At 42.6% G+C, this 18,697-nt stretch overlaps 1 protein-coding gene across 1 annotated transcript; it reads left to right on the forward strand.

Moving 5' to 3' along the window:
- Positions 1-2,748: 2,748 nt before the first annotated feature.
- On the forward strand, positions 2,749-5,125 carry LOC111269956 (uncharacterized). Its single transcript, XM_022849905.2, has 2 exons — positions 2,749-2,806; positions 3,131-5,125. Exon 2 carries the CDS (start codon positions 3,487-3,489, stop codon positions 5,062-5,064), a length of 1,578 nt encoding a protein of 525 aa, XP_022705640.1. The 5' UTR covers positions 2,749-2,806; positions 3,131-3,486; the 3' UTR covers positions 5,065-5,125.
- The last annotated feature ends 13,572 nt before the right edge of the window (positions 5,126-18,697 follow it).

Genomic DNA, 18,697 nt, shown 5'->3' on the forward strand with positions numbered 1-18,697 from the left:
AATTCTTCTTGCTTACCATTACTGTGTCTGTTCCCGACCGGATACGGCGGTTTGTACAAGCAAGCCCTTTTTTTTACTGAAATGTACGCCTAACTTTTGCTGTAATTCCGATCAGTCAAGGAACAAAATGAAATTGTACATCGTCCATGACATACACTAATTTCTAAATAATGGTTTTAAGGGGGCGCTAATCAAACTAGAGATAAATTGTTAATTTCAAAACCCGTAAACGTCAGTTTCACCCAATGGACTTCGGACGGTATGTAGTACGGGGTCTCCAGTTCCAAGCTTTGCTTCTGTTGAGGTGCTGTGTCAGCCCGCCCCTAAGCCATTTACGGCATAATGCGGGAATTCTATAGCAGCTTCCCATGAATGAATATCTATTTGTTCTAACCGCCCAAACTGGCTATCGCCCCCCTAAACGCGTCCATTGTACTGAATTGCTGCCATAGTTAATGTTTACTGTACTCCATCGGTACGCCACCGCAACGCGCGATCCAGCCGCCTAAATACAAAGAGCCTGCATTTATGCTTGTTGCACATCACTGCGGAGGACGGACTTCGTGTGTGGTCCGTTCTTCACTGGGTCCAAGTCCAGGCCCTATGCTCGTGCGCGTATGGCACAACCTACCGGCCGGCCTGCCTCCCTTCCTCGGCGTCTTCAGTGGCCAGCCACAGAAGCAGCAACGCAGCCCCAGTCAATTTTCAGGGAACGGTGCATTTTGTCTGTGTATGGCAATGTCTCCCCCATCTTTTATTTGGCCTCACATAGAAAACTACAGGCCACCTGGAGGACAGAGGTAATTGTATGACGGCCGCATCATTGAGGTCTGTTTTTATTCTGTCCAGTTACCACTTGCCCGCTGTTGTCATTCCTGCAGTTACCCAAACTGCTGCATCGGTATGGATGGCATCACATTGATATTCCACAACCAGATAACCATTTTTTTTTTTACATATTTTTCACTAGACTTCGGTCGGCTTCCCTGTTGTCAATAGCGCTGCAGCCCGTCGAAGCCATTGGCACTCGTTCGTTCGTTAGAAGTGCGGAAGACATACAATTCGTTGGTGACGATCTGTGCTCAGAGATGGGCGGTCAGTCTGACCTGGGCTCGCAACCCAGATCCCATTTGGCTGCAGAACGAAGACGGGGAGCGAAAAAGTGATTAAGTTGCTTTGCAAATCATTCCGCAGTCATCTCACGCAATCGCTTAAACACGCGGTGGTCCGTCGTACGTGTCACATTATGATCCACCTAAAGCGGCAAAACGTCAAGTCATGTTGCCTACCAACAAAATCTCGTTTTTTCTCTCGTCGACATCTCCCTATCGTTGGCCAATTTCAGACCAGTTAAACTGAACAAAAATATAGTACGCACAGACCTGCCTGCTCAAAGTAACGCACAAATACGTACATATATATATATATATATATATATATATATATATATATATATATATATGGCGCAATTTGGCACGTACCTCAGGTCTAACTACCCAAGTAAAATTCGTTGATTCTCATTTTTGAAGATGTCATAATTAATTTATTCGAACCCGGTTCCAGCTTAGAAGAGGGGAACTAAGGCTCTGTGCTCTGCCATTGCCTAAGCCCCCCGAGAACCGCTCGCCAATCGCCTTCCGCCTCCGGCTTCGTGAATCTGCTGACTAGAGCAAGCAGAGAAACTAATCGAGGAACGGTATCTCACACAGGAAGACCAACTATCCCGTCGACTATCGTGCGCCTGCATCGATGCTCCATTCAGTGTCTCCGTCGAATCGACACCGGCCTCCAGAGACACGGCGCCCTGTCACGGAGTGGTGGAGGAGCTAACGGGCAGCTCGCTCACCCGACACAAAGAAAAGGACAAAGTGATACATGAGTGCGAATCAATCGGCCATACTGAATGGAGAAAAACTGAGTTAGCGTGATCGCGACAGGGAACTCGAGGCATAATCAGTAACCTGCAACATAGATGATGACCAGGCGGGTAGCTGTCGCATAGGGGAAGAGTGGGAAGGCTGCTGAAGAGCTCCAATCCGGCCGATCTCATTGTGGCATTCGGGATTTAGTTTAAGCCCTGGGAGTTCTTGACGGAGCGACCGAGACACCACCACGAACATGGGAATCTATTGGGAGCAGATTGTCTTGCTTTTTTGTCACGTTCGTCCTGATGGTCAGCGGCGGCATTAAGTCAATGAATGACGGGTGTGTAAGGAATCAAAGTGCAAGGTGGTAGCCAAATATGGAAGAGGCAGAGACAGTGCCGACGATTCCTAGAATGCCGCAGAACGATGCTGAAGTATAGTAAAGTTGACTGATGCTGGCTTGTAGTCGTTGGAGCTGGCATTTCCTTAGAGGTGAAGAGGCGATCGTGCAAGATAAGGCGATGGCAGCACAATTATAATTCATATTAATCAGTATGAATGGACTGACCTTAGATGAAAAAAGATATCGATATTAAATATTGCCTAATCTCTATCTATTCGTTTTCCTAGTGCTTAGCTTGATTGACATTGTACTCGTAGGGAAAAGGGCGGTGACTAGCTATTCTTAAGAAACTTGTAAGTATAGTTAACTGCTGGATTTCTTTTCTTTTTTCTGATAAAATTTTTCTAGCTTCAGCTTTTTAAGGAAAAGAAATTTACGGCTGTAATATTCTTCAGTAAACAATCGAAAATAGAACGGTTAAAAACATTTTTGTTGGCTTATATGTATACAATATAGAGGCGCAACGTACATATCAATCTGAATGAATTAGAACAACCGTGTACTTTCCCGATCGGACTGTAACTCGTAGTTGTCGATGGTGATGATGAGCATTAATTAACAAATTCTTCATATAAATTGTCCTTTGTTATATAACAATGGGTTTTCGTAAGTAGCTTCTAACTTGACAAATTTGTCAACGATCGAAACGAAAACAAGCGTCGCCATCTTAGTTGGCTATGCTATATCCTTGTAGAACCGCCCGTATCAGCGACAGCTCATTGCTAAACATAACTATCATTTCAACACTATACAATTGTATTTCTTTAATCACACCATATAATTAATCATTGGCAATTATTTTTCATTGGTTCTATGGATGGATGGATGGATGGATGGATGCACGGGCGGACGACCACTGCAGCCTTTCCCTCAGCGAAACCACTTGACACGGTAAACAAATTTCCGACCAGGATAAAGCCACCGAGCTGGTAGAAGCACAGAAATATATGCAATTACACGAATTGCGACATGGCGGAATACATAGCAGCGTAAGTTGTTTAATAGTGCAACGTGACCGGCAATTAGATAAGTTACGTTCGTTGTTTTCTGTTTAAGAGAAAATCATTGAAATTATACTGCGTTGCTGATCATCGTCAAGCAGTGAAAGAAACGAGAACTCTACGATCTCTTCTCTTTCACCTTTTCTCGTCCACGGTCAAACGGTCATTCTCATGCACCGTCCGAAAGTGCCGCGTATTTCGCACAAAACAACTATCAATGTCAGCCACCCAAGAGCCAACCATGGGGTCTAAGAACCGAAAATGTACCAAAAACAATAAACTTGATAGGAATGTCCTGTCGGGGGGAGCTAAACGTGGTAGAGGCACTCCGTCAAGAAAACTAAAGGCTGATGCAAGTAGACATTTGGAAAGATCGCAAGGTGAGGTGAGTATCTTCTCCAAGGTACTTGAAGATGAATCGAGTACTCTAACGAAGGGATCTGAAAGTAGGGTGAGTACCTTCTCGAAAAGACCTAAAAGTAAAGTGAGTACCCCCTCGAAGAGACCTAAAAGTAAAGCAAGTACCTTCTCGAAGAGATCTAAAAGTAGAGGGAGTACTTCCTCGAAGGAACCTGATAGGGCAAGTACTCTCTCGAAAGGATTTAAAAACAAGGCAAGTATTCTCTCGAAGGGACTTCGTAACTGGACAAGTAAGTTCTTCCAAGGACCTATAAAAGATTCAAGCATCATTTCGAAACGTTCTAGGGCTAGTGCGAACGAACTACCCAAGGTACCCAAGCCCTCGTACGGAAGGAAGCCGGTGAAAAAAGGCGCAGCAAGAAAAGGCGACAGCGTTTGTAAACTTTCCAGAAGGACTAGCAGGCACAAGCTAAAAAAAGGCAAAGACGACAGAAACACACCTTCAAAAGGCACGTGTGCTTGTGAAAATCAACTAACAAAGGAATTTAAGAGCGATCGAGGAAACAGCCCCTCATCAGTGAAGGGGCAGAACAGAAGCCAGTTTGTACAGAAGGCTTATGGCGTAGTTCCGATTAGGAATCGACTCGCGCATGACCCCAAACAACATACGGCTGAAGTAAAGATTAGGCCGGAGCAGACAGAAATTGCACCTGTTGGACTGCACCGTTGGCCTGCGAGTATTTTGAGGAATAGCTCTATAAATTCATCAAAACAATTGTCGAGGGTTCATTTATCACGCATGGGTCCATCACCAGTGAATCTAAGACAAATGCGCCCAATGACTGGATTAAGACAAATTCAGACATCTGCACAGCTTCCGATAGCGCAGGTACCAATGTCGCCGCCAGATTATCAGAACTTTATAACTGGAGGGGAATATGAATTTCAGCCAAATAGCGTATATCCGGATGTGCCCATAGGCTACTTCTACGAACCGGAGTATGCATTCGAAAGTTATCCTACATCGTATCCATATGTATTTTCGTCCGATTTCCAAGATTCTTCTAAGATGTGCGTCTCTTTTCAACCACTGTTCACTAATCCTCAACTCGAAAACCAAGACCAGTTGGCGATGCGTTATAACACGGCTTCTGGAGCACTACAGGAACTGCAACCCGTTGGCTACCCAGAATCGTCTTATGTGTGCCCAGATCCACTTACCGTTAACGAGATGCCGCTTCAGCCGCCTAACCAAAATTTGCTCTCTAGTGACGAGCCCGAGTCATTCATGACAAACGTCGCACAGCGCGGTAATTACCGCGGACAGTATTTAGAGGCCCACAGCAGAGAAGCCACCCCATCCAATTATTTCGAAGGACATTACGACTGGTTCCAGGCTCAAGACCATCAAAGTTTTCCTTCGGATCACAACTAAACTCGAATAAGAAAAATTGTCTAATACAAAGCTAGGGATGCTACGATATTGACGTAGAGGATTATGTAATAATTCATTGGAGAATTTAGTTGTGTGTAGATTACGTAGATACATGGCTGGCTAGTTTCGGTCACGATGACAGGCCCGCTCTATCTAGCTGATAGCGGCTTTAAGTGTGATTTAGCGTAATAGATGCTCAGGAGGCTGTTGAGGTTCTGTGTAGATGTTCGAGGGGTTCTGTGGAACGAATCAATTCATCTATTGAAAATTAGTCGATTTGTACCCATTTGTGTACGCTCCGCCGCTGTTTTTCAGGTAATAGAGAAGCTTTCGGGAATAAGACGACGCGGAACGTAGAGGTTGTTTCTTTAATGGCGTTCTCACGTTGTAGGTGATGTATTAAATCGTCGAGTTCGCTGCTCTATATAGTGTAATTAGCTGTTAATCAAGCGCGCATAGAATACATAAAAATATGCAACACCCGATATCGGTGTACCGCTTTTAATCACATTAGAACAGAAACCAACACGTGTCCATTCAGAGTAATGGATTTCGAGAACCGTCGTCTCAACGCCCTTAGATCTGGAAGTTCTGGAATGTTCTGGAAGAACTTGGACAAAAGAACACTTAAGATTTTTTACTGCTATTACGAACACCAAAATTAGCTACTATATCTATATACAATAGCTTGTTTGTTTATTCTTTCGCTCTATGAACGAACACAAGTGGTTAAAGGCGGCTAATTTTACTCTTCCAGAAACAGCCTTACGTAGTTAGCTACGCTAGGTGACTTACCGCTTATTGACGAAGAAAATACTTTGTAGATAAGTTAAGGACACGACATTTTTTCAAGGAAAACTATTATCCTTAATGTCGTGAAGCACGTACCATTTCAACTAACGTTCCATTGTAGAACATCGACGCTTTGTTTTTATCCATTTCGTTCATTTTTATCGCGCGAACAACAGATTGCAACGAGTAGAAGCTACGAGTCAGCTCTTTTCCGATTTGTGAGAAAATAACGTTTCCTTAATGCTGTGCCTATTTTAGCATCGTAAATTTCTAGGCCATGCTATCGCTCGGTGTTGGTCGATGGCTTTGTCACTCGCTAAAGCAGATGTAGTGGACGCTTGTTCTACGACACATGATACACCTGAAAGAATCACGGTAGAACCTAGCATGTGGCCAACTCCGATACTCCCACGATAATGTCTTTCATATACTCCTCTTGGGCTGCGAGCCTCTCGCACCGTCACCCATTACGTAATGACTTTGCCGGAAAGGGGTGGGGGGCGGCGATGTTCAAGCCACAAGGCCTGGATAGACGTGGTGACGCTCTAGCAACAGCGGCAATTGTCGGGAATGGCATTAGAATACTGCCATGTTGCTGCGATATGACAGTTCAGGTTGGTCTGATGTCTGCTCGGGGTCAGTGCCATGCACTATTATTATATTATAAAAGTAAGAAGTGAGGCTTTATTATTATAATTTTTGATAGGGCTCGTTTCAGCTTGAAAATGAATTAAGCTTCTGTCTTTTTCCACTAGAAAGGTGAATTTGTTATAATTTGTTACAGTAAATGTAATTATTCATGTGCAATTCATTGTATTTAAATTGCTGAAACTGATACGTAAGGGTTTATGATAGTAAATATTGTTGGCTCGCAAAAGGTTTATCCTTATTATAGTCCCCCTAGTAAACCCCAACAAGTTACTCGAATAGATTGCTCGCCGTAATTAACAACTGATAATTGTATCGATGGGAAAGGACTACAGCCTTAGGTCATGTAAATGTTGATTCGTGAGGCTGATATGAAAAGCAAGTAGAGCAGGAAGTATATACATCAGTTATAGATAATGTGTTTCAACGCGAGTACATTTTATAAAGATAAGCATTCATCCAATTCTTCATCAGGACGTGACTTAATGGCGTTTCAATTCCTGCTCATCTATTAGCTATCACAGACGAGACAGATCAGTCGACTTGCTTAAACCATGGTTGAAAACTACCAGGTAGAATAATCGTATCAGCCGGTGCAGGTAATAGGTACCCTTTAACCTAACTTAACCTAACAATATATCCTAAAGGAAATAACACCTGTAGCTTGTTTATACAGCGCTCCTGGAACTGCAACGGTGTAGGCGAACAGTGAGGTAATGATAGCAGTTATCGGTTGATCTTTACTGCTGCCTGTACTAATTATAATTAATCACAGATAACAAATGATGACTCGTGTCAGAAATAAACTTCAGCGCCATAAAGGCCTTATAATCCTCCTGTAAGCACTCCCAAAATTTTAATAGAACATTTTAGTAGTAGGCCAACCTTTATTCAGAATATCATATTTTACAGTTTATTAGACTTTTGATTTCTTATACCTTTTTGATCTTGTTTTTGATACTCGAGCTAATTTGGCCTGAAGATTCTCTCGGATAAAATACTATTACTTTAAAAAAACAATTATTCTCCTCTATAGAGATTTTGCATTGTTTTATAGCACCCGTAGTAAATTTATACAGCACGTTCTTTTAGTCCAATGATGTTCGGGGTCTCATATCTCGAATCAGACGCAATATGCTAAAGAAACCAAACAGTAAGATGACTAAATAAATATTTAGTCAAAAACACGTCACGAACGCATATAATACATATAAATCTAGTTGCAAAAATACCTAGACGACATTGACGTACCTCTATATATATATATATATATATATATATATGAGGATCAATTAATGGTTTCACTTAACAGTCGTTCAGGAAATGTTGACGATGAAAAGGGTTGACGAAAAGCCGTCTTCGTCACGACTTTGTTATGTAGTTTGATATTCGTGTACTCCACGAAGTAACAGTACTAAAAAAAATGTAAAGGATATCGATTTCATATAAAAGAAACTGCTTCTGTATTTAGTTCGAGATGCCCCAGTCGTCTGCGTCTATCCTCAGCTAGTTTGAAGTAAATTCCGTCAGATCAAGTGCGTATGGTACACCAGCTTTTCGATGAGAAATATTTCTTATCGAACTCGATCGTAGGGCAGAAACCACAAATTTCGCAGAGGGCACAATGCGTTTATGAGGTACCGGGAGTCCAATGACAGCCTTAAGACGATGACAGCACTGAATAGTTGCGAAAAAAGAACCAATAGCGGGTCCAGGGTCACGAAATGTCCAGAACACAGTAGATCAACGAGGGCATATCTAAACGATCAAAGCTAAAAGACAAACTGACGTGATCTAATCCAATTAACAATAATAGGTTATTGACCCGCATGATATATATCTACTGAAATTGTTGTTAGATATAATAATTATCCGAATAACTTACGGGACATAAGGATAATATAATAATGGGATATCGCTGTAAATTTAATGAAACGATAACTCAAACGAACCTGCCAAGCAAACTCGGTATGGACCTGAGAATCAGAAAAAAATTACCATAGTTAAGTCTGTATCAGTACTACGTGGAAGAGATGCGCAAATACTTGGGCCTGGACCACAGAGTGGGGCCCTATGCAGGAGCTGATACCGTTTGTCGCGATCCGCATCGCAAGGAGACAGCCGCTCGGTTCGGATATTAAAAATAACATTATTACCAATGATTAACGGCTTTAGTTTGGTTATTCTTATTATTACCGTTAAAAAAGTACAAATACACTTCCTGGTGGCCAATGAAGCTGCTTTCGCATGCTCAGCTGATCAACAAGCTTTCTAAATGTTTCGAGATAAACGTGCGGCACTGCCGTTAGACGGCTGGCTCTGAGCCGTGTGCCTATACCCGTATTCGAACCTAGCCCACCACGTGTCCCTAAGTCCAGCACACAAATGTGCAACCTGCTAAGCTATCACGGAGACACACACTAATCCTAACCGCGTTCAGCTTTCCGAGTTCAAAAAGGACGCGCGCTAGGTAGGAAACTAAATGAGTCCATGAGGCGATAAGGTTAATCTCGTTGCTGCGAGGTTAGCGCGTCTTAACAGGTGATTACCTAACGTTGTTGCATCGGCTTTCACGAGGGCTTTAGTCCACGAGGAAGTGCATCGTATGAAGTAAGATGTGAGGGCCACTGCACCGTATTTCTTATATTCAGAGGCCACGTTTAATGCAATATCTGCCTTTTTATATACAGAATTTTTAGGTCAACGTTTAATTACTTGAATTTAAAATGATCCAGCTATATTCCTAGGGATGCTTAATAATCAGCTTAAAATGTAGATAAACGAGCGGACAGACAAGTCCATCAATGAAACTAGCATTGCAATGATATTGAAATAGGCCTTTTCTATGACAGATTTAAGCTACTAATAAATGATAATAAATGTTACGATTGTTCGAGTTACACAAAGAAAAAAAAAAGTTGCCATCGGAGAAAAAGAAGACCTGTAGATTTTTTTTTTTCGAAATTATAAGGAAAACTAATTATTAGTTAGGCGCGTAAAAGCAGCTGGCTGTCATTTCTCAGTGAACGTCTCCGCTCACGCTGTCCGCATATATCCAGCAAGATTAGTAATATGAAATCTGCTGGATCTGTGGACAGATGCTGAACGACAATGATTCTTTAGTCACGAATAGTCGAAAATATGAACGCTAGAGTGCACGGTATTAGAGTACGTGAGTAAATCGAATTGTATATGGTTAATCGAAAAAGCATTTTTAATCGAAAAAGCGTTTTGTTACCCCACCGTATTGACATGATCCATCAGCAAGAACTGTTAACTACTGAGATTGCTCGATTTTACACAACGCCTCACCTAGACTGTAGATAACTACAACCGTATGTACCCGAATTGCAGAAACACACGAATAAATATGAGACCTATGCCCCTATACACCCCCCCCGGAGCTCCCAACGGCCCCTTCGGATTCGCTCTTTGACAGTTTAAGCCTACAGCTAAGTGTGCTTCTACAGCTTTTCCTATGCAGCCTCGAACATAGCCACAATCGCCGTTATTGCCGGGCCAGAGTGTCATGGCAGCAGGACTCCCACGTAGCACGTAGCGAGGGCAAAGGTTTAGGAAGCACATGTTGGACAACTCCCGTTTATCTATTCTTTCTGTTCTCGCCATAACCACTGCACAGGGCTCGCTGGCCTCGACTTGGAATTCATTCAAATCGCATAAGGTCTATGACGGACCGTTGGCGAGGGCTGTGCTTCACGCACATCGTAGCCCCCTACTTAACGCAATAACTGCTCCAGCAACAACAATAGCAAACAGCCATAGCAACATCAATAACCAGTGAAGCAAAGCTGGCAACAATAACAGTATCGGCTGTACAGTGCGTACGACGCCACTCGTACATAAAACTGCTTATAATCGTCATGGCCCGTAATGGGCGATACAGCATGGCAACGTATGCTCTACCAGACGCGTCCGACGCATAATTACATAAAAGCATTCTAGGCAAGCGTCATATTGCTCTATATATATATATATATATAATATACAGTTCGATATCAAGAATGGGAGATGAAATATAGTTCAGGCACTGCGTTTAGGCAGGATAACAGTCGGTCCGCCGCAGAGTGTCAGGCCACCAGCGATCGTCGGTAGCCGCCGCTCAATTTGTCGGAATACGTTTTCCAGTTTATTAGTGGACAGAAACTGTGACACAGCCAAGCAGAGAGATAACTGGTAAATTTAACATGCTAAAACATGCCTTTGGGCAGTTCTTCATCAAATAGTAAATTGCTATTTTAGCTTTGGTACTTAATACTACAAGATTCCTTTGACTTAAAAATACCAAAATTTCGCATTGCAAGCAAGGCGAAGTACAACGGATGGATTTAACTGAAAGCTATCCGTATATTTGAGGCTAAATGGAAATGGGGGAAATGCTCTACAGATTCCCAAAAAATATCTGCATTTCCTGTCAAATCCGCTCCATGGTACTGCAAAGTAGCTCATATAATGTGCTGACAAGTACATAGTCGATAGAAAACTCCACTTGAAGACATATGATGGTTCAATCATTTTTGCGTTATTGAGCTTACAAACCCGTTCATAGATATTCCAGCAAGATTTCACACCATCCTCGTCAGATGGCATTCAACGTAGGTTGGACAAAAGTGCGTTTGGCGCAACCTGATTTATTCCAGTCTTCGACGCATTATCCATGGCCAACCCATATGAAGGTTTTCGTCATTCATGCTACAATAATTCGCATTTACCTAAAATAGGCCCTCAGTTAACTTGCGACAATTTCGCGGCGTGTTCATATTGCCATTGATAGTACACTGCCAGATGACACTAAAGGCCTTTCACACGTTCATCTGTGGCACAGCTAAGGGTTTGAAAGCTTTATGGATACTGCACACATCACGGCCTGTTTGCCGGGTCGTACTGCCGGTCTTGCAGTAGACGGTTGCAGAGCTCCGGCGTAACTCCGTTAGCGGGTGATCAATATTTCCCTCTAACGCACACAATGAGCACACACGCAAACATACATAGATACATATACATAGACAAGCAAGCACACACTTCAACTCACAACACTTCGCTTCTTCCGCCGCTCGCCATCTCCAGGATGCCAGTTCACGCGCATGCGCTCCGAGCAATGATCAGCGAACAAAGCAAGGCAGCGCTGTTGGAGCATCGTCCGTGATAAGTCGCCGTATTCCATAGTGTAATGGTTACTAGCACTGCACTACCTGCTATCAGGTCGTCTTCGCTTCCATAGGAGAGCTTACACAGTCGCTAGCGGACACTCTAACGTGCATCGTCACTACGAAATGCAGAAGTCTCGACAACCGACGACAGTGGCGCCACGACTACGGCCACGGTACACACGACTCACGGCTGTTGTTGGCGGCAGGGTTCCGCTTGCCTCTATAAGAACAAAGCTAGCTTACGCCACCGTCCTCAGGTGAGGCGCTGCACACGCCGCTTATAGAATATCTCCACATAGCTAGAAGGATCCAAGCTCGAACGGGACGTTCATTTATGTCCGCCCCCGCAGCCGTCCATCCGCTTATTCCTGGGTTTGCCCCTCCCCTTCCCTTACTCCATCTGTTTACAGCCAAGATGTCCCTACTTTTTGCTGCTGTCGTTGCTTGCTACTACTTTAGTAGCAAGCAACGACAGCTACTTTCCGTTAGTTTTATTCCCGGCGTGCACCAGTAAGCTAGCAGGTACCAGTTTGCTAGAGCCCTAATGGAAGGCGGAAGGGCCGGTGTCGAAATACCTGTTAGGAAGCAAGCACAAGGAACGAGACTGGCGGATGAGAACGGATCCTCTAAACGGTCGACAGACATAGGACGGCAGAAGCTCGGGTGGACGGCGAGGCGTCGAAGCAGAGACCGGTCAGCAGACTAAGCAATGAGAAGGCGAATGGCTGGGTGTATATGTGGTCCTGCAAGCAGGACACTGAACTGCGCGAGGACACACACAGCGGGAACGACACATGGGGCATGAACGACATCGCTACCAGCAGCGGCAGTGGCGACAGATACGCAGGCCGGTCGTGGCTATACCTGTCACAGGACGTCTGAGGCCACTTTCATCTTTGTATCACTCACGAAATAAAATAATATAGCCGGCGCATACACATAGAAGATTTAAACGTTGCCTTCGTCGTGTACTACTGTTTTTCCCAAAAACAAATCGAGGATATTACACCGTAAAAATATTGCAGACATTAATAGTACTTTTTTTAGGTGGAAGTCAGTCAAAACAAGATTAGGAACGGATATTACTGGCATTTAGCGTTTGTTTAACTTTGAAGAGATACACAAAAGATAACTTGACATGAAAACGATCATCAGTCAGATTTGCATAATGAGAAAGGCTACGCCAAGTAGCTTTATTATTCGAGGATGCAGGCTTTAATAGTTTATGGGAGCGAAATTTTGAAGCACCTTCTTGCAGTCAGTAATTTACAATGCACATCATCAGTAAAATACATTTTGGCCTGAAACAATTATGAACATACCGAAAGGTATGCGGCCAGCAAAGAATCTTTACTGTTCGCTGTCACCTCAGCTCCATGCTGAAAGCTGTGGTTGTATTCAAACTTTAGCGTCTTGTCATACGACCAGTTTGTGATAGACAGGGCCTCGCAACTAACTTTCCGTCAGGGGGTTAGGGAGATTGGGGTAAAAACGCCTGTCGCTCTGGGAGACTTAAAAGCCAATCCTTTAGATTATAGCCTGTGGTTACCACCAGTACCTAGGCCATAAAGTATTTGTCTCAGGATCCAGGGGACACAAAGCTTCAATCATCCACTACGGCTCTTCAATGGCTAGATCCAGCCTGACTAGATAAGCCGGCGCTCTGGAGCGAGTTACTCAGGTACCTCGAGAAGCAAATGATGAGTAGGAAGGCAAACTGAGTGCTTCAGAAGAAGAATATATACTTGATACGAAAATCTGCTGGGTACCCAGACGACGCACACCGTTCACCTTTCACGTTCGCGTTAGAATTTGTGTCTAAATAGGTGAACGTTAAGGAAACACCTTGTCAAAAATTGCGACGCTGAAAATGACTCTGGAGACGCAAACAGTCGCCCACTCGCGCTTATTGTGAAACAAGCATTGCTCTTTAGGATTTTTGCATTTCCGGAAACTGGAATAAAATGGAAATGAATTCAATCAACAACATAGCCAGCACAGGATCAACCAACAACTCCCTTAGCTTGTACTCTTGATTTTGGTAAAAAAGAATACTTGATTTTCAAATAGTCTCGACATGACCCATTTAATTAAAAACGAGTGTTTTGAAGGTTAAAACATTACTCCGCCTACCTGCAGCTTCACCGTACTGAGCACCCCCAAAAGCGCCCACAAAAGCGTACATTTTTTAAACATACTTGAAACCCAGCTTCAAAGTGGCTGGCCAGGCACCACTCAGTAATAATGCACTACAGTTAATTATTATCATTGTTGTTGTTACTCCGCATTGCCTAGGCTAGATCATATGCTAATCATTTTAGAAACATATCTCACAAAGGTAAGCATTGTTGTTGGTTCTCTTAATATATGACTCTCCCCATTTCTGCGATTAAGCCAGCGATGTTCGTCCCCACGGCGTCTGTCACGACGCCTGCGAAGTAGATTCCCCTCTACCGATTCAATGAAGCGTATCGAAGCATGCCAAAGTGCATAGCAAACTTATCTAGCTTTGTTTAACATTTTCCTTTCCCTAACCACCCACTCCCGTCTACACTTCAAGTTGAACTTGAATTCTCAACCGATATGATCTATAGCTCTCTAATGAGGATGACGCTTCAAGAGTTCGTCTTAAGCGGCCAGGGTTATTGGGTGGCGTTAGATGACGCGTGGCCCGAGGCCTGCAGAGTCGGGTCCTGTAAAAGATGAAGTGAGCTTTCAATTAGTGGATGCGAAGTGGACAGGTGTACGCAGAGAAACTAGGTTGACATGGGTAGGTAGACATGGTACCGTTGATTGCTATACTGGAATAAAACCGTAGTTAGGGCTAGTAAATATGTAGTGTTACCTCTGGGACGGATTGCGATCCTCCTATCCGAATACAGCTGCTAAATATTATGGATAAAATACTTTTACAATAAGAAAATGATTAGGTTCAATTATGTTAAAACAACAATTAGTTTTTTCCTCACGCTATGCATAAATAGACCTATTCCAAATTTCAAAAACGTCCATTATATACGGTTGAAAATAGGTTACGTTAAATTCATAGTAATAATGTTCTCTGTTTTTTTTTTTATTTATGTTATTTATTACGGGATAGCTTTTTTAATGATATGACAAAAAAGCAGATTGACAAATCCAACAATTTTTTTTAACTAACCTATCCCTCTGAACCCAAAATTTCACTTATTTTCATAATTCTAAACTTGTTCGAAATCGTTAACCCACTGCCTTAGTTAGGCGTTGGGGCCCTACCATACGGTATCTACTTGTGACCTGAAACCGCGCGTCGACACTATTCTCTAATTATAGTTATTCGGTAATTTGTCACAACAACATTCTCTATTGTTACTGATGCTGACTGCTCTCATTATCGACTCAAGTTACTTTCAATAAGCAGAAACAGCATGTTGCACGATTACGCATCTTGAAGTTAGTTTCCATCAGATTACAGGGAATACCACCCATGTAAGAACTTAAGGGATTTCAGTGCTTTCGCTACAGACTATCAAATTTTTGTCTCATTCATTCATGTTAAATAGGGTTATATGAAAGCAGAGCAAATATCTGGCTTATGCTAGAGATGGACAGCACATTGAATACGGAATAGATAGTTTTTCTTCAATTTTTTTTCAAGAAATTTTTTACATTTTGGTGAAAACTGACATCGTAATTTTCGAAGCCAGTGATAGGAAACAACAGTTCATATTTGTATGATTAAAATGAAAGGAAATACCCGTTTCCTCGTATTTAAAATCATCTTATATCATCGCATCGTACATTTGAAAATTCGTTCCATAGAACATCTGACACTTGATTTATTCTTAAATGTTCCAGAGTCCCGCCCCAGCAGCTCATTGTTGCTGGCTTAGTTGTTTTGTTCCATAGATAATCGCTCGAAGTTGATGTAGCGAAACGATGTATGAAATGAAAAAGTCTACAGTGCACGACGCTTCTAACACTTGTGGCAGCCCCACGCTCGCGGCTTTTGGGGGTAAGACTACATCAAGTACAATATAGCTGACTCCAAAATGATTTGAAATAGTGTGCATGGTATCACCTTTTCTGTCAGGGCACTTTATAGCTTGCCATCGCATATTGGCATGTTCCTTATCCTCATGCCATATGCCAGGTAGCTTAATCTTTTAAAGGATCGAGACGATAATAACCTCAATGTACCTAATGCATCTAATAGTGGGATCCACTCTTGAGAATAAGCAATTAGGGGATGATCGGGCGTGGAAAGTGCCCGGGGGTCATCATCTTACGCTAAAGAATTGTGAGCATACCTCGAGTCAGGCTACGAATTCGAGACCAAATTACCAGCTTGTCCGTAGAAGGTACGCAGAAACTCGGGAGAGTGTGATATTGGAACTGTAGAAATAATAGGTCTTGGCTTTATGACATTACGAACTTCAATGGCATCAATATGCGGCATAGAGGTAAGTGCGAGAAACAGAGTTGCATCAGGAAGTACTTAGCACGCATAGCTCGTGGCGAAGCTAGCATGTGAGAAATTAAAGTGGCTCTTAGACGCATGGGGTGATATTTCTGCTCAGTTACGATTGTAGCTGAACATGGGGATCTTTGATAAAGCCACTACTGAGAAAATAGATATACTGGATATTCATTTTTACCAAAAGACAAGAGGCTAATTCTATTTAATCTTTCACTGGTAATTGTCTGGTCGATTTTTTGGAAGTTGCTGGACAGTATATTACCAGTACATGTTAAATACAAAAACAAGTTTTACGTACTATAGTGTAGGATGTGTTGCTTCAGAGGAGCAAAAAGGACGACACATTACAAGAACGTGTGAAAAATCCTTCTTTAATAAAACTTATTGAAACAATTGTAATGAACCTGCTTTCATTTGCAGCCGTACTTAAATTATTGTCAACCATTAAGCCTTTAATTGGCCTAGTTATCGGCTCAGTGGAAAGAACCAAGATATAGTATGACAAATACTCTATTTAACCACACAGTTTCAAAGTGTATCCAGTGTTGAAAATTACCACTTCGGTTTATTAGCAGTCCATTGGGACAAATATATTTCAATCGCACTCGTGACGAATGACGAGTCTCTGCTTACCAGCGAAAGCGTATCTCTTCGTGCTTAATGATATTCGCCACTACTTCGAACAATTAGACTGCAAATATTGCCGCTCTACTGTCAAACACGTTCAGATGTTGCGACACGTCCATCTGGGCCGGTTTGTCTACGCGCGCGCGGACGCTCCAACCATGAATATGGCCAATCTCGTCTAGTCGTAATCTGAGGGTAGTAAAGTTAGCAGCAGTCAATAACTAAATCGAGTGGTTGGCGTTTTCTCTTCTGCAATGGCGACGTCACAGCGTCCATAAGCATCGTAGAAGTGCGTCAACGTAATCGTAAACGCCAAAATCGCTGTCTGAAAGCGGCAAAAAAATAAAGCGAACGTTGACAGATGCAGAACTACGTCGCGCTCAAGTAAAAGCGAAACGACACAATAATCGTGTAACTGCAGGAGGCTAACAGACTTTTGTTCTCCTGCATTCAACTCGGTGTAAATCTGTCTTGTCAACGCAGCCGAAAGGGACGTCTTCTGCTACGCCGACGACTAAGACGACGCCAGCGACAACGACAACGACGATAATAACAATAGGCACTGGCGGCTTCGTAGGGTGCCATCAAGTGGCGTAAGGAAAGAGACTGAAGTTGTTCGTACCGAGGAAAAGAGCACTGCAATCGAGAAAAAAAAAAAGGTGTCTCACTACATTAAGATGATAGCAAAATCACCAAGACCCCGCTATTTCTCAGTCGTTCAACGTTATCTGATATCGACTCCATAGTTAGGCTAAGATGATTGATTAATAAGTACAGATGCATGTTAGGCCCTAGAATCCAGGTGCAACTCGACTCAAGAGAAAAGTGGATCCCTCGAGGATAGAACTAGTGCATTATATTTTTCCTATAGAGAGTAAAAATCAGCCAACGAAGCTACCGCACAATATCTAGATCAAAAAAAAAAGTTGGCCAATGAAGGAACACAAATAAAAGCATCAACGGACTGTTGGCTAGTACATTAAATGCATAAGGAAAAAGACCATTTTATTCTGTAAAAAAAAACATTCGTATTCACACCAAAAGGCCGTCATCGGTCTGGTACCGCCTTAAGTATTAAATATCAATACGATTATAGTTATTATGTGTAGAACTATTTAACCGAAATTGAAGGGGCTAGTGTGTTAACAGGCAGTAAACTCTTTACTCAAATATATCAAGTATATATGACGACGATGATGGCTATAAAAAATAATATATATTTTACGCTCATCCTAATTCATTCTATGGTGCACACGCTATTTATAATATGGCGATGACCAGCCAAAGCTCATTATACGGGATTTTGACTGAAATAAAAAAGCGTAAAAGTTCGTTTTTGTTTGTCTTGAACAGCCTAACCATGCATAATCGATAACATTAATGTTTAGCTCCCCGAAAGCTTGAGCAGCATTTCGATTGATAAGGCCCGGATATCCAAACCCCCTGAACAACCAGGCGCGCCGTTCCAGTCCCCAGCAGCAGCGGTGGCGTCGGAAGCCAGTGAAGGCCAAACACGACATTCACATCGTGGCAATTCGAATCGTTGCGTAAATCCCGAATGCGTTTTACGCCCGCTGAGTGCTGCCAGAAGGGACAATATTGTGTAAGTAGCGTATGATGTGTGATTAGTTGAATCCCGTATGCTTGTCTCTTGTACATATGAGTGCTTACTTTCGTAAAATACCGTCCATTGTTGTCCGCAAGCGACCAATGCAAGATGCGGTCTTGCAAACGACAGAAAACAACACTGATTTGCCCGTAGACAACGGCTATCATTTAGTTAAAGACATTTATGGCCTGTTACCGCTTGGTAGACTGGTCTGTCTTTGTACTGGTCATGCATTTATAATCATTATAATGTTTATTTTCAGAGAGATGGCTAGTGCTCTTAAAAGCAATGTAAGAAAAACACGATTTTAACGGTTATATATATATATAT

This window comes from Varroa jacobsoni, unplaced genomic scaffold (assembly GCF_002532875.2).
Source record: "Varroa jacobsoni isolate VJ856 unplaced genomic scaffold, vjacob_1.0 scaffold_1426, whole genome shotgun sequence".
Classification (NCBI taxonomy): Eukaryota; Metazoa; Arthropoda; class Arachnida; order Mesostigmata; family Varroidae; genus Varroa; species Varroa jacobsoni.

What these genes read in the sequence shown, in the direction of transcription:
- LOC111269956 (XM_022849905.2), top strand. Translation starts at nt 3,487, where the DNA reads ATGTCAGCCACCCAAGAGCCAACCATGGGGTCTAAGAACCGAAAATGT.